At 40.0% G+C, this 17,901-nt stretch overlaps 1 protein-coding gene across 1 annotated transcript in view; it reads left to right on the top strand.

Annotated features, from left to right (window-relative positions):
- Nucleotides 1-12,738, top strand: part of syt14a (synaptotagmin XIVa) — a 177,867-nt gene extending 165,129 nt beyond the window's left edge. Inside the window, exon 10 of the mRNA XM_038969530.1 lies at nucleotides 12,425-12,738. Within this exon, the coding sequence (XP_038825458.1) occupies nucleotides 12,425-12,738 (314 nt within the window). The remainder of the gene's footprint in view (nucleotides 1-12,424) is intronic.
- Nucleotides 12,739-17,901: the final 5,163 nt, after the last annotated feature.

The following is a 17,901-nucleotide window of genomic DNA, read 5'->3' as shown; positions in this document are numbered from 1 at the left end:
TTGTGTGGCCTACCATTTCGCGCCTGAGATGTTGTTGCTCCTGCAGAGATGGTTGTCCTTCTGGAAGGTTCTCCCATCTCCACAGAGGAACTCTGGAGCTCTGCCCTTCTTCCACGATTACTCAGTTTGGCCGGGTGGCAAGCTCTAAGAAGAGTCTTGGTGGTTCTAAACTTCCATTTAAGAATGATGTATGCCCCTGTGTTCTTCGGGACCTTCAATGCTACAGACATTTTTTGATACCCTTTCCCAGATCTGTGCCTCAACACAGTCCTGTCTCGGAGCTCTACAGACAATTCCTTCAACCTCATGGCTTGGTTTAAAGGGTCTGAATACATTTTAAATTTTTAATACATTTGCAAGATGTCAAAAAACTTGTTTCCGCTTTGTCATTATGGGGTATTGTTGGTAGATTGATGAGGATTCTTTTTTATTTAATACATTTTAGAATAAGGCTGTAACGCAACAAAACGGTGAAAAAGAGAAGGGGTCTGAATACTTTCCAAATGCACTGTATGCAGCTGTCATTTTTAAACCTCCATTCTAGCATACATGACACACACACATCTACATGCTTTTATATGGGTTTCTATGCAAAGTGTATGATTGAATAGGGGGCTCCTGAGTGGCGCAGTGGTCTAAGGCACTGCATCTCAGTGCTAGAGGCATCACTACAGACCCCGGTTCAATTCCAGGCTGTATCACAACCGGCGGTGATTGGGAGTCTCATAGGGCGGTTCACAATTGGCTCAGCATCGTCCGGGTTTGGCCGGGGTAAATAATGAATTTGTTCTTAACTGACATAACTGGTTAAATAAAATAATGTTTCTTTAAACCCACAGCTACAGAGAGTTCTGATTGGTTCTAGGTATAGCAGTTGATTGGTTCCAAGGTTAGCAGTTTCGCAAATTTGCCTGAGCAGATAGTGTTGAAATATACTTTTTATGAGAAAATGTGCAAGAATTGAAGGTGCCAACACATTTTTGTCATCATAAGAATGCTTTACTGTCATATACAAGAACTCTGCTCCTCCCTCAACAGGGATCGATCAACTTCACGTTTTCGGCTTCGGCCGACCATCTATTGGATTTCTTCACATTTTATTGTGTTACAAAGTAGGATTAAAATGTATTTAATTGTATTTTTGGGGAAGAAAAATTCGATTTATATTTAAATATATATATACAGTTGAAGTCGGAAGTTTACAAACACAAATTTCTTGTTAATAAACTATAGATTTGGCAAGTCGGTTAGGACATCTACTTTGTGCATGACAGATTATTTCACGTATAACTTACTGTATCACAATTCCAGTGGGTCAGAAGATTACATACACTAAGTTGACTGTGCCTTTAAACAGCTTGGAAAATTCCAGAAAATGATGTCATGGCTTTAGAAGCTTCTGATAGGCTAATTGACATCATTTGAGTCAATTGGAGGTGTACCTGTGGATGTATTTCAAGGCCCACCTTCAAACTGAGTGCCTTTTTGCTTGACATCATGGGGAAATCAAAAGAATTCAGTCAAGACCTCAGAAAAAATTGGAGACCTCCACAAGTCTGGTTCATCCTTTGGAGCAATTTCCAAATACCTGAAGGTACCACGTTCATCTGTACAAACAATAGTACGCAAGTATAAACACGGGACCACGCAGCCGTCATACCGCTCAGGAAGGAGACACGTTCTGTCTCCTAGAGATGAACGTACTTTGGTGCGAAAAGTGCAAATCCTTCCCAGAACAACAGCAAAGGACCTTGTGAAGATGCTGGAGGAAACAGGTACAAAAGTATCTATATCCACAGTAAAACGAGTCCTATGTCGACATAACCTGAAAGGCCGCTCAGCAAGGAAGAAGACACTGCTCCAAAACCGCCATAAAAAAGCCAGACTACTGTTTGCAACTGCATATTAGACAAATATCGTACTTTTTGGAGAAATGTCCTCTGGTCTGATGAAACAAAAATAGAACTGTTTTGGCCATAATGACCATCGTTATGTTTGGAGGAAAAAGGGGGAGGCTTGCCAGCCGAAGAACACCATCCCAACCGTGAAGCACGGGGGTGGCAGTATCATGTTGTGGGGGTGCTTTGCTGCAGGAGAGACTTGTGCACTTCCCAAAATAAATGGCATCATGAGTGAGGAAAATGATGTGGATATATTGAAGCAACAGTCAGGAAGTTAAAGCTTGGTCGCAAATGTGTCTTCCAAATGGACAATGACCCCAAGCATACTTCCAAAGTTGTGGCAAAATGGCTTAAGGACAACAAAATCAAGGTACTGGATTGGCCATCACAAAGCCCTGACCTCAATCCTATAGAAAATTTGTGGGCAGAACTGAAAAAGCCTGTGCGAGCAAGGAGGCCTACACACCTGACTCAGTTACACCAGCTCTGTCAGGAGGAATGGGCCAAAATTCACCCAACGTATTGTGGGAAGCTTGTGGTAGGCTACCCGAAACATTTGACCCAAGTTTAACAATTTAAAGGCAATGCTACCAAATACTAATTGAGTGTATGTAAACTTCTGACCCACTGGGAATGTGATGAAAGAAATAAAAGCTGAAATAAATAATTCTCTCTACTATTATTCTGACATTTCACATTCTTCAAATAACGTGGTGATCTTAACTGTCCTAACACAGGGGATTTTTACAAGGATTAAATGTTAGGAATTGTGAAAAACTGAGTTTAAATGTATTTGGCTAAGGTGTATGTAAACTTCCGACTTCAACTGTATATATATATATATATATATATATATAATGAAATAACTAAAATATTGTCATTGCATAAGTATTCAGCTCCCTGAGTCAATACATGTTAGAAACACCTTTGGCATCGATTACAGAGTCCTCTTGGATAAGTCTATAGGACATTTGCACACCTGGATTGTAAAATATAATTTAAAAAACTATTCAAGCTCTGTCAAGATGTTGGGGATCATGGCTAGACAGCAATGCTCAAGTCTTGCGACAGATTTTCAAGGAGATTTAAGTCAAGACTTACTTTTCCACTCTGGAACATTTACAGTGTCCTTGGTAAGCAACTCCAGTGTAGATTTGGCCTTGTGTTGTAGGTTATTGTCCTTCTGAAAGGTTCCTCTAGTATTTTGACTGTGCTTAGCTCCATTACGTTCATTTTTATCCTAATAATCTCCCCCAGTGTTTGCCCATGTCAAGCGTACCCATATCGTGATGCATGCTTGAAAATAAGGAGGCAGTTATTCAGTGATGTGTTTTGTTGGATTCGCCACAAACATAAGGCTTTGCATTTAGGCCAAAAAGTGTATTCCTTTGCTGTGTTTTTATGCAATATTACTTTAATGCCTTGTTGCATACAAGATGCATGTTTTGGAATATGTTTTTTCTGTATATTTGTATTCTTCTTTTCACTCTCATTTAGGTCATTATTGTGGAGTCACTAGAAGGTTATTGATCCATCCTCAGTTTTCTCCCATTACAGCCATTGAACTCTGTAGCTGTTTTCAAATCACCAATGGCCTCATGGTGACATCCCTGAGCAGTTTAATTCCTGTTCTGAAGATCAGTTCAGAAGGACACTGTATCTTTTATGTGTCTAGGTGGTTTAATACATAATCCACATCATAATTATTAACTTGACCATGATTAAAGAGATATTCATTGTCTAATTTTGTTATTGTTACCTATCTACCAATCACTGCCTTTCTTTATGAGGCTTTCAAAAAGCTCCCTGGTCTTTGTAGTTAAATATGTGCTTGGTATTAAATACCTGACTGAGGGACCTTACAGATGTATGTATGGGGACATGTCAACCCCTATTATTTCACACATAGTGAGTCCTTATAACTTATTATGTAATTTTGTTAAGCCAAACTTTACTCCTGAACTAGGCTTGCCTAGACAAAGGGGCTGAATACATATGCAACAACTATTTTCGCTTTTGTATAAAAAATAGATGTATATACAGTACCAGTCAAAAGTTTGGAAACACCTAGTCATTCCAGAGATTTTCTTTATTTTTACTATGTTCTACATTGTAGAATAGTAGTGAAGACATATAACACATACAGAAACATGTAGTAACCAAGAAAGTGTTAAACAAATAAAAAATATATTTGAGATTTGAGATTATTCAAAGTAGCCACCCTTTGCTTTGATGACAGCTTTGCACACTCTTGGCAATCTCTCAACCAGCTTCATGAGGTAGTCACCTGTAATGCATTTCAATTAATAGGTGGGCCTACAATTGTGGAATTTCTTTCCTTAATCCCTTTGAGCCAGTCAGTTGTGTTGTGACAAGGTAAGGGTGGTATACAGAAGATAGCCCTATTTGGTAAAAGCCCTGGTCCATATTATGGCAAGAACAAAGAGAAACAAAAGTCCATCATTACTTTAAGAGATAAAGGTCAGTCAAGCCGCAAAATTTCAAGAAGTTTCTTCAAGTGCAGTCGCAAAACCATCAAGTGCTATGATGTAACTGGCTCTCATGAGGACCACCACAGGAAAGAAAGTCCAGAGTTACCTCTGCTGCAGAGGACAAGTTCATTAGAATTACCATCCTCAGAAATTGCAGCCCAAATAAATAAAAGTAACAGACACATCTCAACATCAACTGTTCAGAGGAGACTGCGTGAATCAGGCCTTCATGGTCGAATTGCCGCAAAGAAACCACAACTAAAGGACACCAATAAAAATAAGAGACTTGCTTGGGCCAAGAAACACGAGCAATGGACATTAGACCGGTGGAAATCTGTCCTTTGGTCTGATGAGTCCAAATTTGAGATTTTTGGTTCCAACCACCGTGTCTTTGTGAGACGCAGAGTAGGTGAACGGATTATCTCCGCAAGTGTAGTTTCCACAGTGAAGCATGGAGGAGGTGTGATGGTGTGGGGGTGCTTTGCTGGTGACACCGTCTGTGATTTATTTTGAATTCAAGGCACACTTAGCCAGCATGGCTACCACAGAATTCTGCAGTGATACGTCATCCCATCTGGTTTGTGCTTTGTGGAACTATCATTTGTTTTTCAACAGGACAATGACCCAACACACCTCCAGGCTGTGTAAGGGCTATTTGACCAAGAAGAAGAGTGATGGAGTGCTGCATCAGATGACCTGTCCTCCACAATCACCCGACCTCAACCCAATTGAGATGATTTGGGATAAGTTGGACCGCAGAGTGAAGGAAAAGCATCCAACAAGTGCTCAGCATATGTGGGAACTCCTTCAAGATTGTTGGAAAAGCATTCCAGGTGAAGCTGGTTGAGAGAATGTCAAGAGTGTGCAAAGCTGTCATCAAGGCAAAGGGTGGCTACTTTGAAGAATCTCAAATATACAAAAATATTTTGATTTGTTTAACACTTTTTTGGTTACTACATGATTCCATATGTGTTATTTCATAGTTTTGATGTCTTCACTATTATTCTACAATGTAGAAAATAGTAAAAATAAAGAAAAACCCTTGAATGAGTAGGTGTCAACTTTTGACTGGTACTCTACATACATAAATGAATTTTTGCACACAAAAAAAAACAGAAATACCTTATTTACATAAGTATTCAGACCCTTTACTCTGAGACTCGAAATTGAGCTCAGGTGCATCCTGTTTGCATTGATCATCTTTGAGATGATTTGGAAATGCACATACCTGTCTATATAAGGTCCACAGCTGACAGTGCATGTCAGAGCCATAACCAAGGGAATTGTCCTTAGAGCACCGAGACAGGATTGTGTCAAGGCACAGATCTGGGGAAGGGTAGCAAGACATTTCTGAAACATTGAAGGTCCCCAAGAAGACAGTGGCCTCCATCATTCTTAAATGGAAGAAGTTTGGAACCACCAAGACTCTACCTAGATCTGGCCCCTAGCCAAACTGAGCAATCGGGGGATAAGGGCCTTGGTCAGGGAGGTGACCAAGAACCCTATTGCCACTCTGACAGAGCTCCAGAGTTCCTCTGTAGAGATGGTAGAACCTTCCAATAGGAAAACCATCCCTGCAGCACTCCACCAATCAGGACTTTATGGTAGTGGCCAGACTGAAGCCACTCCTCAGTAAAAGGCACATGACAGCCTGCTTGGAGTTTGCCAAAAAGGCACCTAAAGGACCATGAGAAACAAGATTCTCTGGTTTGATGAAACCAAGATTGAAGTCTTTGCCCTGAATGCCAAGTGTCACGTCTGGAGGAAACCTGGCACCATCCCTAATGTGTTTTTCAGCGGCAGGGACTGGGAGACTGGTCAGGATTGAGGAAAAGATGAACGGAGTAAATTACAGAGAGATTCTTGATGGAAAACCTGCTCCAGAGCCCTCAAGACCTCAGACTGGGGTGAAGGTTCACCTTCCAACAGGACAACGACCCTAAGCACACAGCCAAGACAACGCAGGAGTGGCTTCAGGACAAATCTGACTGTCCTTGAGTGACCTGATCGAACATCTCTGGAGAGACCTGAAAATAGCTGTGCAATGACGCTCCCCATCCAACCTGACAGAGCTTGAGAGGATCTGCAGTGAAGAATGGGAAAAACTCCCCAAATACAGGTGTGCCAAGCTTGTAGCTTCATATCCAAGAAGACTCTTGGCTATAATCGCTGCCAAAGGTGCTTCAACAAAGTACTGATTAAAGTGTCTGAATACTTACGTAAATATAAAAACCTGTTTTTGCTTTGTCATTGGGGTATTGTGTGTAGATTGATGAAGAATAAAGCAATATAATCCATAATCCATAAGGCTGTAACGCAACAAAATGTGGAAAAAGTAAAGGGGTATGAATACTTTCCGAATGCGATGTACGTCTGTTCTATGAAACTAAATAAATACTGCTCTCTGACGCACAAAACTTCTTTGCTTGATTCATGATAGTGTGGTTAAACAAAGCAAGGAAAGTGAACTTCAAAACATTATGTCGTTTTTATTGGAATTTGCAGCTGTTGTTGGTAAGTAATGAATCTGCTAGATTTAGTGCACTAATGAGTAGTACATGGTTTATAGGGACCTATATTAAATATCTTATGAATTATCGTATGAATCATTATTCAATATTTTAAACGTTTATAAATGTGTGAATAACTACGTTACTAACATTTACAAATGTGGGAGTAATGATTCATAAATGAGGAATAAACTATTTACTAATCCATTATAAATGCTTTATTACGTGGAGTTATTATAAAGTGCTACCGAACAGTGCTTATTCAAAGCTTTGAACAGTATATGTATCAGTGTGTGTGTGTGTGTGTCTTTTTCACTTACTCCCCATTCCTGATTATTCTCATGTATGTATTTCCCCGTCCAGCCCTGAGCCTTGCTCCCTGCTTTTTTTCATTGTATGTGGGGTTGTGGGAATCATGATAGCTTGCTTCTCCATATTAGGAGTAATTCAGGACAACTTTTTGCTTTTGGTGACTTGTGTGGTATCATAATGGGATATGCTAGTGAGTGCTGGTGCCATTCAACAACCAATGCAGTCTTTTGGCACATTTTCTACAGTGAGGTCCGGAGTTATTGACACCCTTAATAAAGATGAGCCATAATCACAGTATAAAATTCATATTTAAAGTACAGAGCTATATTGTATGCTCCAAAAATTGGGAAATTATATTATTTTATACTAATGTTTAAATAAGATTTTATTGTAAGATAAGACACTTCGACATTAATGTGGATGCTACCATGCTTACAGATAATACTGAATTAACTGTGAATAATGATGAGTATGGGTCGAAGATCATACCCCCAAGACATCCTAACCACTCACCATTACCAATAACAGAGGAGGTTAACATGTCTTGGGGGTATTTTTTAATACATTTTTTTATTTCACCTTTATTTAACCAGGTAGGCTAGTTGAGAACAAGTTCTCATTTACAACTGCGACCTGGCCAAGATAAAGCAAAGCAGTGTGACACAGACAACAACACAGAGTTACACATGGAATAAACAATAAACAAGCCAATAACACAATAAACAAGTCAATGACACAGTAGAAAAAAAGAAAGTCTATATACAGTGTGTGCAAATGGCATGAGGAGGTAGGCAATAAATAGGCCATAGGAGCGAATAATTACAATTTAGCAGATTAGCACTGGAGTGATAAATGAGCATGTGCAAGTAGAGATACTGGTGTGCAAAAGAGTAGAAAAGTAAATAAAAACAATATGGGGATGAGGTAGGTAGATTGGGTGGGCTATTTACAGATGGACTATGTACAGCTGCAGCGATCGGTTAGCTGCTCAGATAAATGATGTTTAAAGTTGGTGAGGGAAATAAAAGTCTCCAACTCCAACAAATTTTTGCAATTCGTTCCAGTCACTGGCAGCAGAGAACAGGAAGGAAAGGTGGCCAAAGGAGGTGTTGGCTTTGGGGATGATCAGTGAGATATACCTGCTGGAACGTGTGCTACAGGTGGGTGTTGTTATCGTGACCAGTGAACTGAGATAAGGCGTAGCTTTATGTGGGTCTGGCGACGAATATGTAGCGAGGGCCAGCCGACTAGAGCATACAGGTCGCAGTGGTGGGTGGTATAAGGTGATTTGGTAACAAAACGGATGGCACTGTGATCGACTGCATCCAGTTTGCTGAGTAGAGTATTGGAATCTATTTTGTAGATGACATCGCCGAAGTCGAGGATCGGTAGGATAGTCAGTTTTACTAGGGTAAGTTGGGCGGCGTGAGTAAAGGAGGCTTTGTTGCGAAATAGAAAGCCGATTCTAGATTTGATTTTGGATTGGAGATGTTTAATATGAGTCTGGAAGGAGAGTTAACAGTCTAACCAGACACCTAGGTATTTATAGTTGTCCACATATTCTAGGTCGGAACCGTCCAGGGTGGTGATGCTAGTCGGGCGGGCGGGTGCGGGCAGCGAACGGTTGAAAAGCATGCATTTGGTTTTACTAGCGTTTAAGAGCAGTTGGAGGCCACGGAAGGAGTGTTGTATGGCATTGAAGCTTGTTTGGAGGTTAGTTAGCACAGTGTCCAAGGAAGGGCCAGAAGTATACAGAATGGTGTCGTCTGCGTAGAGGTGGATCAGGGAATCGCCCGCAGCAAGAGCGACATCATTGATATATACAGAGAAAAGAGTCGGCCCGAGAATTGAACCCTGTGGTACCCCCATAGAGACCGGACAACATGCCCTCCGATTTGACACACTGAACTCTGTCTGCAAAGTGGTTGGTGAACCAGGCGAGGCAGTCATTAGAAAAACCAAGGCTATTCAGTCTGCCGATAAGAATAAGGTGATTGACAGAGTCGAAAGCCTTGGCAGGGTCGATGAAGACGGCTGCACAGTACTGTCTTTTATCGATGGCGGTTATGATATCGTTTAGTACCTTGAGCGTGGCTGAGGTGCACCCGTGACCGGTATGATCTTTGACCCTCTGTAAATATCTCACTCATCATTATTCACGATTCATTCAGGATTATTCGTAAACAGGGTAGCAGCCACATTAATGTAGAAGTGTCTTATCTTATTTACAATAAAAGTGATTCCAAGATGACACAATACATTATTTACATGTTTTGTAATTTAGCAGACGATCTTAACCAGAGTGACTTACAACAATGACCGCATACATTTTCATACTTTTTTTTGTACGATTATTATTATTGTTATCGTATTATTTACCATTCATATCTATTGGGCACAAAATAATCTGAAACACAACCACAACAAACTGCAATGCATCCAACAAAGTTTATAGTCACAAGCTTGATGTAGTCTAGGAAAATTGGACCAAATGCTAAGCTTTTGACTACTTATTTGTAATAATTTTTAGGGGGGTCAATAATTTAGCCCCCGACCTTTTTTGAGAAAAAAAGTATTACTTGTTAAATAAATCTGTGTCTCTGAGCAATTGTATTAGTATAAAATGATATATACTGAACAAAAACCTGAACGCAACACGCTACAATTTCAAAGATTTTCCTGAGTTACAGTTCATATTTGGAAATCAGTCAATTCAAATACATTTATTAGGCTTTTATCTATGGATTTTACATGATTCGGATACAGATACGCAGCTGTTAGTCAAAGATACCTTAAAAAAAAGGTATGGGCGTGGATCAGAACACCAGTCAGTATCTGGTGTGACCACCATTTGCCTCATGCAGCGTGACATTTGCATAGAGTTGATCAGGCTGTTGATTGTGGCCTGTGAAATGTTGTCCCACTCGTCATCAATGGCTGTGTGAAGTTGCTGGATATTGACTGATATTGGAACTGTTGCTGATATTGGAACTGAAACACGCTGTCATACATGTTGAACCAGAGTATCCCAAACATGCTCAATGGATGACATGTCTGGTGAATAGGCAGGCCATGGAACTAGGACATTTCAGTTTCCAGGAATTGTGTACAGATCCTTGTGGCATGTGGCGGTGCATTATCATGCTGAAACATGAGGTGATGGCAGTGGATGAATGGCGCGGTATCTGTGCATTCAAATTGCCATCGATAAAATGCAATTGTGTTCGTTGTCCATAACTTATGCCTGCCCATACCATAACCCCACCACCACCATGGAACACTCTGTTCAAAATGTTGACATCAGCAAATCGATCGCCAACATGACACTATACATGTGATCTGCAGTTGTGAGGCCTGTTGGGCATACTGCCAAATTATCTAAAATGATGTTGGAGGCGGTTTATGGTAGAGAAATGAACAGAAAATTCACTGGCAATAGCTCTGGTGGACATTCCTGCAGTCAGCGCGCCAATTGCACACTCCCTCAGAACTGTGACATTGTGTTGTGTGACAAAACTGCACATTTTAGAGTGGCCTTTCATTGTCCTTTTATTTAAGATGGCACCTCTAATGATCATGCTGTTTAAGCAGGTTCTTGATATGTCACACCTGTCAGGTGGATGGATTATCTTGGCAATGGAGAAATGCTCACTAACAGGGATGTACACAAATTTGTGCTCAACATTTGAGAGAAATAAGCTTTTTGTGCGTATGGAACATTTCTGGGATCTTTTATTTCAGCTATTGAAACATGGGACCAACACATTACTTGGTGCATTTATATTATTGTACATTGTAATTTCCCAATTTTTTGTAGCATACAATATAGCTCAGTATTTGAACTATTTATTTTATACAGTCATTATTGCTTATCTTTATCAAAGGTGTCAATTTGGGAAGCCACTGTACTTCATAACAATTGTCTATCTCTCCATACAATTTAGTTTTATTATAGTATTGTAACGTTATATTTTACAATATGTTACGAACAGCCATTTTAATTCAGGAGATTTGCGTAAATGTTTTCCCAGTGAAGTTAAAGCTTCTGAAAATCTATTGACAATAAAACAGTAAAATACCTCATCAGTCAACCAAAAGTATTTGTAATTGCTCTATTACATTAATTTGTTGCTACAGTATATCGCTCTTCACATGGGAATTTATTTGTGCGGTCAGCAGGTGTTCTGGGGAGCTTTTGTCTTCTGAATATTGACTAAATTCAGATGTGATTTTCTTTACAGAAATAGTAACATCTGGCTACACTGACAAATCTAAAAGCTGTGAAGTCGGAATCAGGCCATGAATTATGCTTTGAATTTGTATGCAAAGTTGTGAGTGCACAGGTAGTTGAGGATGGAAATCACATTAATCAGCTGTCACCACCCCTCTCATTCATTGACAATGGTAGAAGAACTTCTCCACCACTACTGGCCTCTTAAGACAACAACAGTTCTACAGTTTAAGCCATTCTACAGCAAGCTAAAATAAAATGAAGTCTATTTTGGTAGTGTCAAAGAGCTCAAGAGATCCCCTGAATTCAAGGCAAAGAGCTACAGTATAGGCCTTCAAAAGCAGATGGCACTGATCGTTATAAAAGCCCTGTCAATTCATGCCTTACCCACTCATTCACAGCAGTAGAAATATGGAACATTATGGAAAATGGTTATGGCCAAAGGCAAAACATGATCAAGGCCTTTGTGATTGCTATGCTTGCCGCTGTTTCTTCCAATTTGGTTTGCAGCCTTGGATGTCGTCAGTTGTTGTCTCAGGGTTTTTTTTGCCTGTAGATAAAATACTAAATAAAGTAAGTGATGAATATTCACTTTCTAATAGTTGGAGTTGAATCCCTACATTGTTTTTCTGGGAGGTAATTGAATAAGGAATGATCTAGGAATAACTTTAGTGATATGATTTAATACATTTTTTATGCTTCCGCAATTGCTTTGCCATGGGGTATGTTCAGTTTTGCATGTTGCCGTGCTGTAGCTTATCCATTTATTGTATTATTTATATCACCCCCCCCATTTTTCATATTTGTCACACCTCAAGAAATCTAACTCATTAATTTGAATAAAAAATTATGTAATGCTAGCATTTCCTAAAATTAACACAATTGTTATTTTTGGACTATAAGCTGTATCTCAGCATTTGAGATATAGAATTGTTTTGTTTCTAGTCCTTAATCATTCTCCCCATTTCTTCCTCTTAGATACATATGTCAAGCTGACCTTATTGAACTCAATGGGCCAGGAGATGTCCAAGTGTAAGACGTCGATCTGTCATGGCCAGCCCAACCCTACATACAAGGAGACGTTTGTCTTCCAGGTTGCCCTCTTCCAGCTGTCAGACGTGACGCTCATCCTCTCCGTGTACAACAAGCGCAGCATGAAGCGCAAGGAGATGATCGGTTGGATCTCGCTAGGCCTCAACAGCTCTGGAGAGGAGGAACTCACTCACTGGACCCAGATGAAAGAGTCCAAAGGACAGCAGGTCTGCCGGTGGCACAGTCTGTTGGAATCATAGACCGACAGAATACAGGAGGAAGCAAAGGTGGCTGAGAAGAAGGAAGAGAGGGATGGGGAACAGGGGCAGGGCTAAGCCCATAGGTGTCTCTGCTCAGGTGAAACATTCTTTATGTGGACTGGGTTGATGGGTTGGGCATGGTGGGTGGTGTTATGTGGTCTAGGCTATGGCAAATGACTTGACAGTGTTACTTAATATGCCAGATTTCTTTAAATCGTCTTTGATTAGGATGAACACTTGTCAAATCTGATACGAAATTCCCTGCAGAGTCCTAGAATCTTGTCATGGTTGCAACACATTTACAATTTGACACACTTGGGACACATTGGGTGACATTTTTACAGTGCAAAATCTGTGCTGTAATTGAAAGAGACCATATTACTTCAAGTGCTTACTGCTCCATCTATTGTTTCCACATGTATTTGGGAAGCAAAGATAGATACAGTATGTATTCGCATATCTGCACTGTTTAATGCTAAACCTGGATGAGTCATCGATTCTCTCACGTAGTTGTACAATGAGAGGAATATGAATACATTCTGTTTTGACAATAGCAGTGCTCTTTCGTACTTACAGTGCATTCGGAAAGTATTCAGACCCATTGACTTTTTTCACATTTTGTTACATTACAACCTTATTCTAAAATGTATTACATTTATAAAAAATCCTCATCAATCTATATAAAATATTCCATAATGACAAAGCAAAAACAGGTTTTTAGAAATATTTGCAAATGTATTAAAAATAAAAAACAGAAATAACTACAACTTGATTGGAGTCCTCCTGTGGTAAATTCAATTGATTGGACATGATTTGGAAAGGCACACACCTGTCTATATAGGTCTCACAGTTGACAGTGCATGTCAGAGCAAAAACAAAGCCATAAGGTCCAAGGAATTGTCCATAGAGTTCCGAGACAGGATTGTGTCGAGGCACAGATCTGGGAAAGGCTACCAAAAAATGTCTGCTGCATTGAAGGTCCCCAAGAACACAGTGGCATCCATCGTTCTTAAAAGGAAGAAGTTTGGAACCACCAAGACACTTCCTAGAGTTGGCCGCCCAGCCAAACTGAGCAATTGGTCAGGGAGGTGACCAAGAACCCGATGGTCACTCTGACAGAGCTCCAAAGTTCCTCTGTGGAGATGGGAGAACCTTCCAGAAGGACAACCATCTCTGCAGTACTCCACCAATCAGGCCTTTATGGTAGAGTGGCCAGACGGAAGCCACTCCTCAGTAAAAAGGCACAATGGAGTTTGCCAAAAGACACCTAAAGACTCTCAGATCATGAGAAACAAGATTCTTTGGTCTGATGAAACCAAGACTGAACTCTTTGGCTTGAATGCCAAGCTGCACGTCTGGAGGAAACCTGGCACCATCCATAAGGTGAAGCGTGGTGGCAGCATCATGCTGTGGGGATGTTTTTCCAGTGGCAGTGAGTGGGAGACTAGTCAGGATCGAGGGAAAGATGAACGGAGCAAAGTACAGAGAGATCCTTGATGAAAACCTGCCCCAGAGCACTCAGGACCTCAGACTGGGGTGAATGTTCACCTTCCAACAGTACAACAACCCAAAGCACACAGCCAAGAAAACGCAGGAGTGGCTTCAAGTCTCTGAATGTCCTTGAGTGGCCCAGCCAGAGTCTGGACTTGAACCAGATCAAACATCTCTGGAGAGATCTGAAAATAACTGTGCAGCGTCGCTCCCCATCTACCCTGACAGAGCATGAGAGGATCTGCACAGAATAATTGGAGAAACTCCCCAAATACAGGTGTGCCAAGTTTTAGTGTCACACCCAAGAAGACTCTAAGCTGCTTTCGCTGCCAAAGGTGCTTCAACAAATTACTGAGTCTAAATACTTATGTAAATGTGATATTTCAGTTTTGTATTTTTTATACATTTGCAAACATTTCGAAATACCTTTTTTTGCTTTGTCATTATGGGGTATTGCGTGTAGACAGTAAAAACATCAATTGAATCAATTTTAGAGTAAGGCTGTAACGTAACAAAATGTGGAAAAAGTCTAGTGGTCTGAAAACGTTCCCGAATGCACTGTAAAAAGGGAATTGTGTGTTTTGAGTTGTGAGCTTGCATTCTGACATCAAGAACAGATCTTAAATTGTGGTGGCATTTGCAACCATGAAAACCCTTTAAATTGCAAATAGTTGCACATCATACATGTTCTTTATATTGAACTCTTTATCAATCATCAAATATAATGCAAGTCCTTTATATTGCAGAACTTTATGTTTATGCATTGTTTATAGTACATAGGGCAAGCAAATTGGCTTCTCCCAGCAGTGACCTGGTAGAGTTGTAGTGACATGTTGTGGGGATTTAGAGATAGCGATCAATTATTACTCTAGGAAGTAAACAAAATTATTTAACATATTATATAGATAAATAAAAACAAGGAGGCTATTAAAATACATTTATTATTATGAATAACAAATACGGTCTGTCCCTAAGGTTATGCTATTGGTGTTATTCCTTGAAAATCGATCATTACAAAGATATACAAGGATCACAACCTTCTAGTATGTCTAAATACAAAGTGCCATTGGTGTTACTCAATTTAAATGAAAGTAACTTACATTGTAAGCTAAATTTAATCATATCACTTTAGTAAATTGTCCCAATGTATTCATAATTAGTCAATATTATTTAAAGTAATTAAGCTGCCAAATTAGTTGATTTAGAATGTGAAGATGTACCAGAATGCATAAAAAATGAAGTATATTTTCTTTCACAATGCCATGCCCAAATGCCACCAGAATTCATGAATGGCCCAGATACAGAGAACTAGTTTGTCTAGTTTCAAGTTTTAATGTCACATGCAAGTTCTAACCCCAACAATGCAGTAATCAATAACAATGTAATACAAAAAATAACAAGCACATGAGTAAAATAACAAATAATAAGAACACGATAAAGCAACATGCAGGATATTGTCGGGAACTGGAACATGCTGTTTGTCATGTCGATTTAGAGCATCCCAAACATGCTCAATGTCTGGTGAGTATGCAAGCCATGAAAGAACTGGGACATTTTCAGCTCCCAGGAATTGTGTACAGATCCTTGTGACATGGGGTGTTGCGTTATCATGCTGAAACATGATGGCGTGATGGTGGCAAATGAATGGCACAACAATGGGCCCCTGGATCTCAAAAACGGTATCTCTGTACATTCAAATTGCCATCGATAAAATTCAATTGTGTTCGTTGTCCGTAGCTTATGCCTGGTCATACCATAACCCCACCGCCACCATGGAACACTCTGTTCACAACATTGATATCAGCAAGCTGCTAGCAGACATGGCGCCATACACATGGTATGCGGTTGTGAAGCCGGTTTGACATACTACCAAATTCTCTAAAACAACGTTTCAGGTGGCATATGGTAGAGAAATTAACATCAAATTCCCTGGCAACTGCTCTGGTGGACATTCCTGCACTCAGCATGCCAATTGCAAACTCCCTCAAAATTGAGACACTTATGGCATTGTGTTGTGTGACAAAACTGCACATTTTAAAGTGGCCTTTTATTTCCCTATGTAATGATCATGCTGTTTAATCAGCTTCTTGATATGCCACACCTGTCAGGTGGATGGATTATCTTGGCAAAGGATAAATGCTTACTAACAGGGATGTAAACAAATGTGTGCACACAATTTGAGAGAAATAAGCTTTTTGTGTGTATTTAACATTTCTGGGATCTTTGATTTGAGCTCATGAAACGTGGGACCAACTATACACAGGTTCACTTTGAGTCAAGACCAACATACAGCTGGCTAATTCTCTGCAAGTGTGGCAACTTGTTTAGAAAAACTGCATGATGTCTGATGATCTTTGACTAGCGCTTGCCTAGTCCCTTTTCCAGAGTGAAATATCTGATCCAAATATGCCTATATAAACATGTTTATAAATAGGATAACAGACTAAAACCGGTACAGATACAACAGCCAACATAATGAGAGGCGAGATTAGAAAAACTAGCCCGTTTTAAAATGTTGTGTTGTAGAACAGCAGACTAAAGATGGGGTATTCAGGTAAAAAAATACAAGAGACGCGGTTAAGACCATTTCCACGGTAACGTTCCCTCTTTACAATGACGTAATAAAAGTGTGAAACAAAATTGCCATTTGTTGTAGCAAGGTGCTGTAACAAACGAGTATCATGATATACATGACCAGAAACAGGGCCCACTTTGAGACTAGGCTAACTGATTGCAGCAAAATAGCTAGCTAGCTGTCTGCTTGGCTAACTAGCTAGCTGCTTGGCTAAACACATAACTTCAGCACACTGTTCTCTGATTGGCTAAAAAGACCCGTCTCATCTCAAGTCTTTAGCCACGGTTTGACATGTTGAATCTTGGAAACTCCAGAAGTCGACTTGAGATGTTCTAAAACTAGACTGCTCAGATCAAGAAAACATTGTTTTTAAACAGCATAAAACCGTCTCGTCTAAGCTGTTGTACCTGTACCGGGCTTAACAATGGTAAAAGAGGAAACTGTCTTGATGAGTGAATGGTCTAAGCCAGGGCTCTCCAACCCTGTTCCTGGAGAACTACCCTCTTGTAGGTTTTCAATCCAACCCCAGTTGTAACTAACCTGATTCAGATTATCAACCAGTTAGTTATTAGAATCAGGGTTGGAGCGAAAACCTGCAGGACCTTAGCTCTCCAGGAACAGGGTTGAAGAACCTTGCTCTAAGCTAAGTGACTGTACTCTCGCATACCAATCTGACTGGTTGGTCTAAACTTTTAAGCATTGCTTGTTTCTCACAATGACATTACTGGCCTAATGTAAGTGGGGAGTTAGAGTTAGAAAGGTGGGATGTTTTGATCCAGATTTAATTACACATGTACTCTCCACACATTTCCTAATTGGAAGTGCTTGGAGAATAGCACTCCTGATGTGTGTTGTCACATTACCAAAAAGTGACGCCGTGAGTGCACAATATTAGTAGGAGATATTTGAGCTTCTACTTTTATAACAATAGCAAATTGGAGTTGTGAAGAATTGATGGTGGTCAATCAAGCAGGTGCAAATAACACACATGCCCTTCAACTAAGCAAGTTCTTCACAAAACCAAGTGAATTCGGAGCCTTCGTTTAACGATGATAGATAGGGATCTTCAGCAGCCTTATCTAATGATATGTGTCACT

Source organism: Salvelinus namaycush, chromosome 30, assembly GCF_016432855.1.
Source record: "Salvelinus namaycush isolate Seneca chromosome 30, SaNama_1.0, whole genome shotgun sequence".
NCBI lineage: Eukaryota > Metazoa > Chordata > Actinopteri > Salmoniformes > Salmonidae > Salvelinus > Salvelinus namaycush.
The sequence above is the reverse complement of the archived record's forward strand: the minus strand, read 5'-3'. Positions and strand labels throughout refer to the sequence as shown.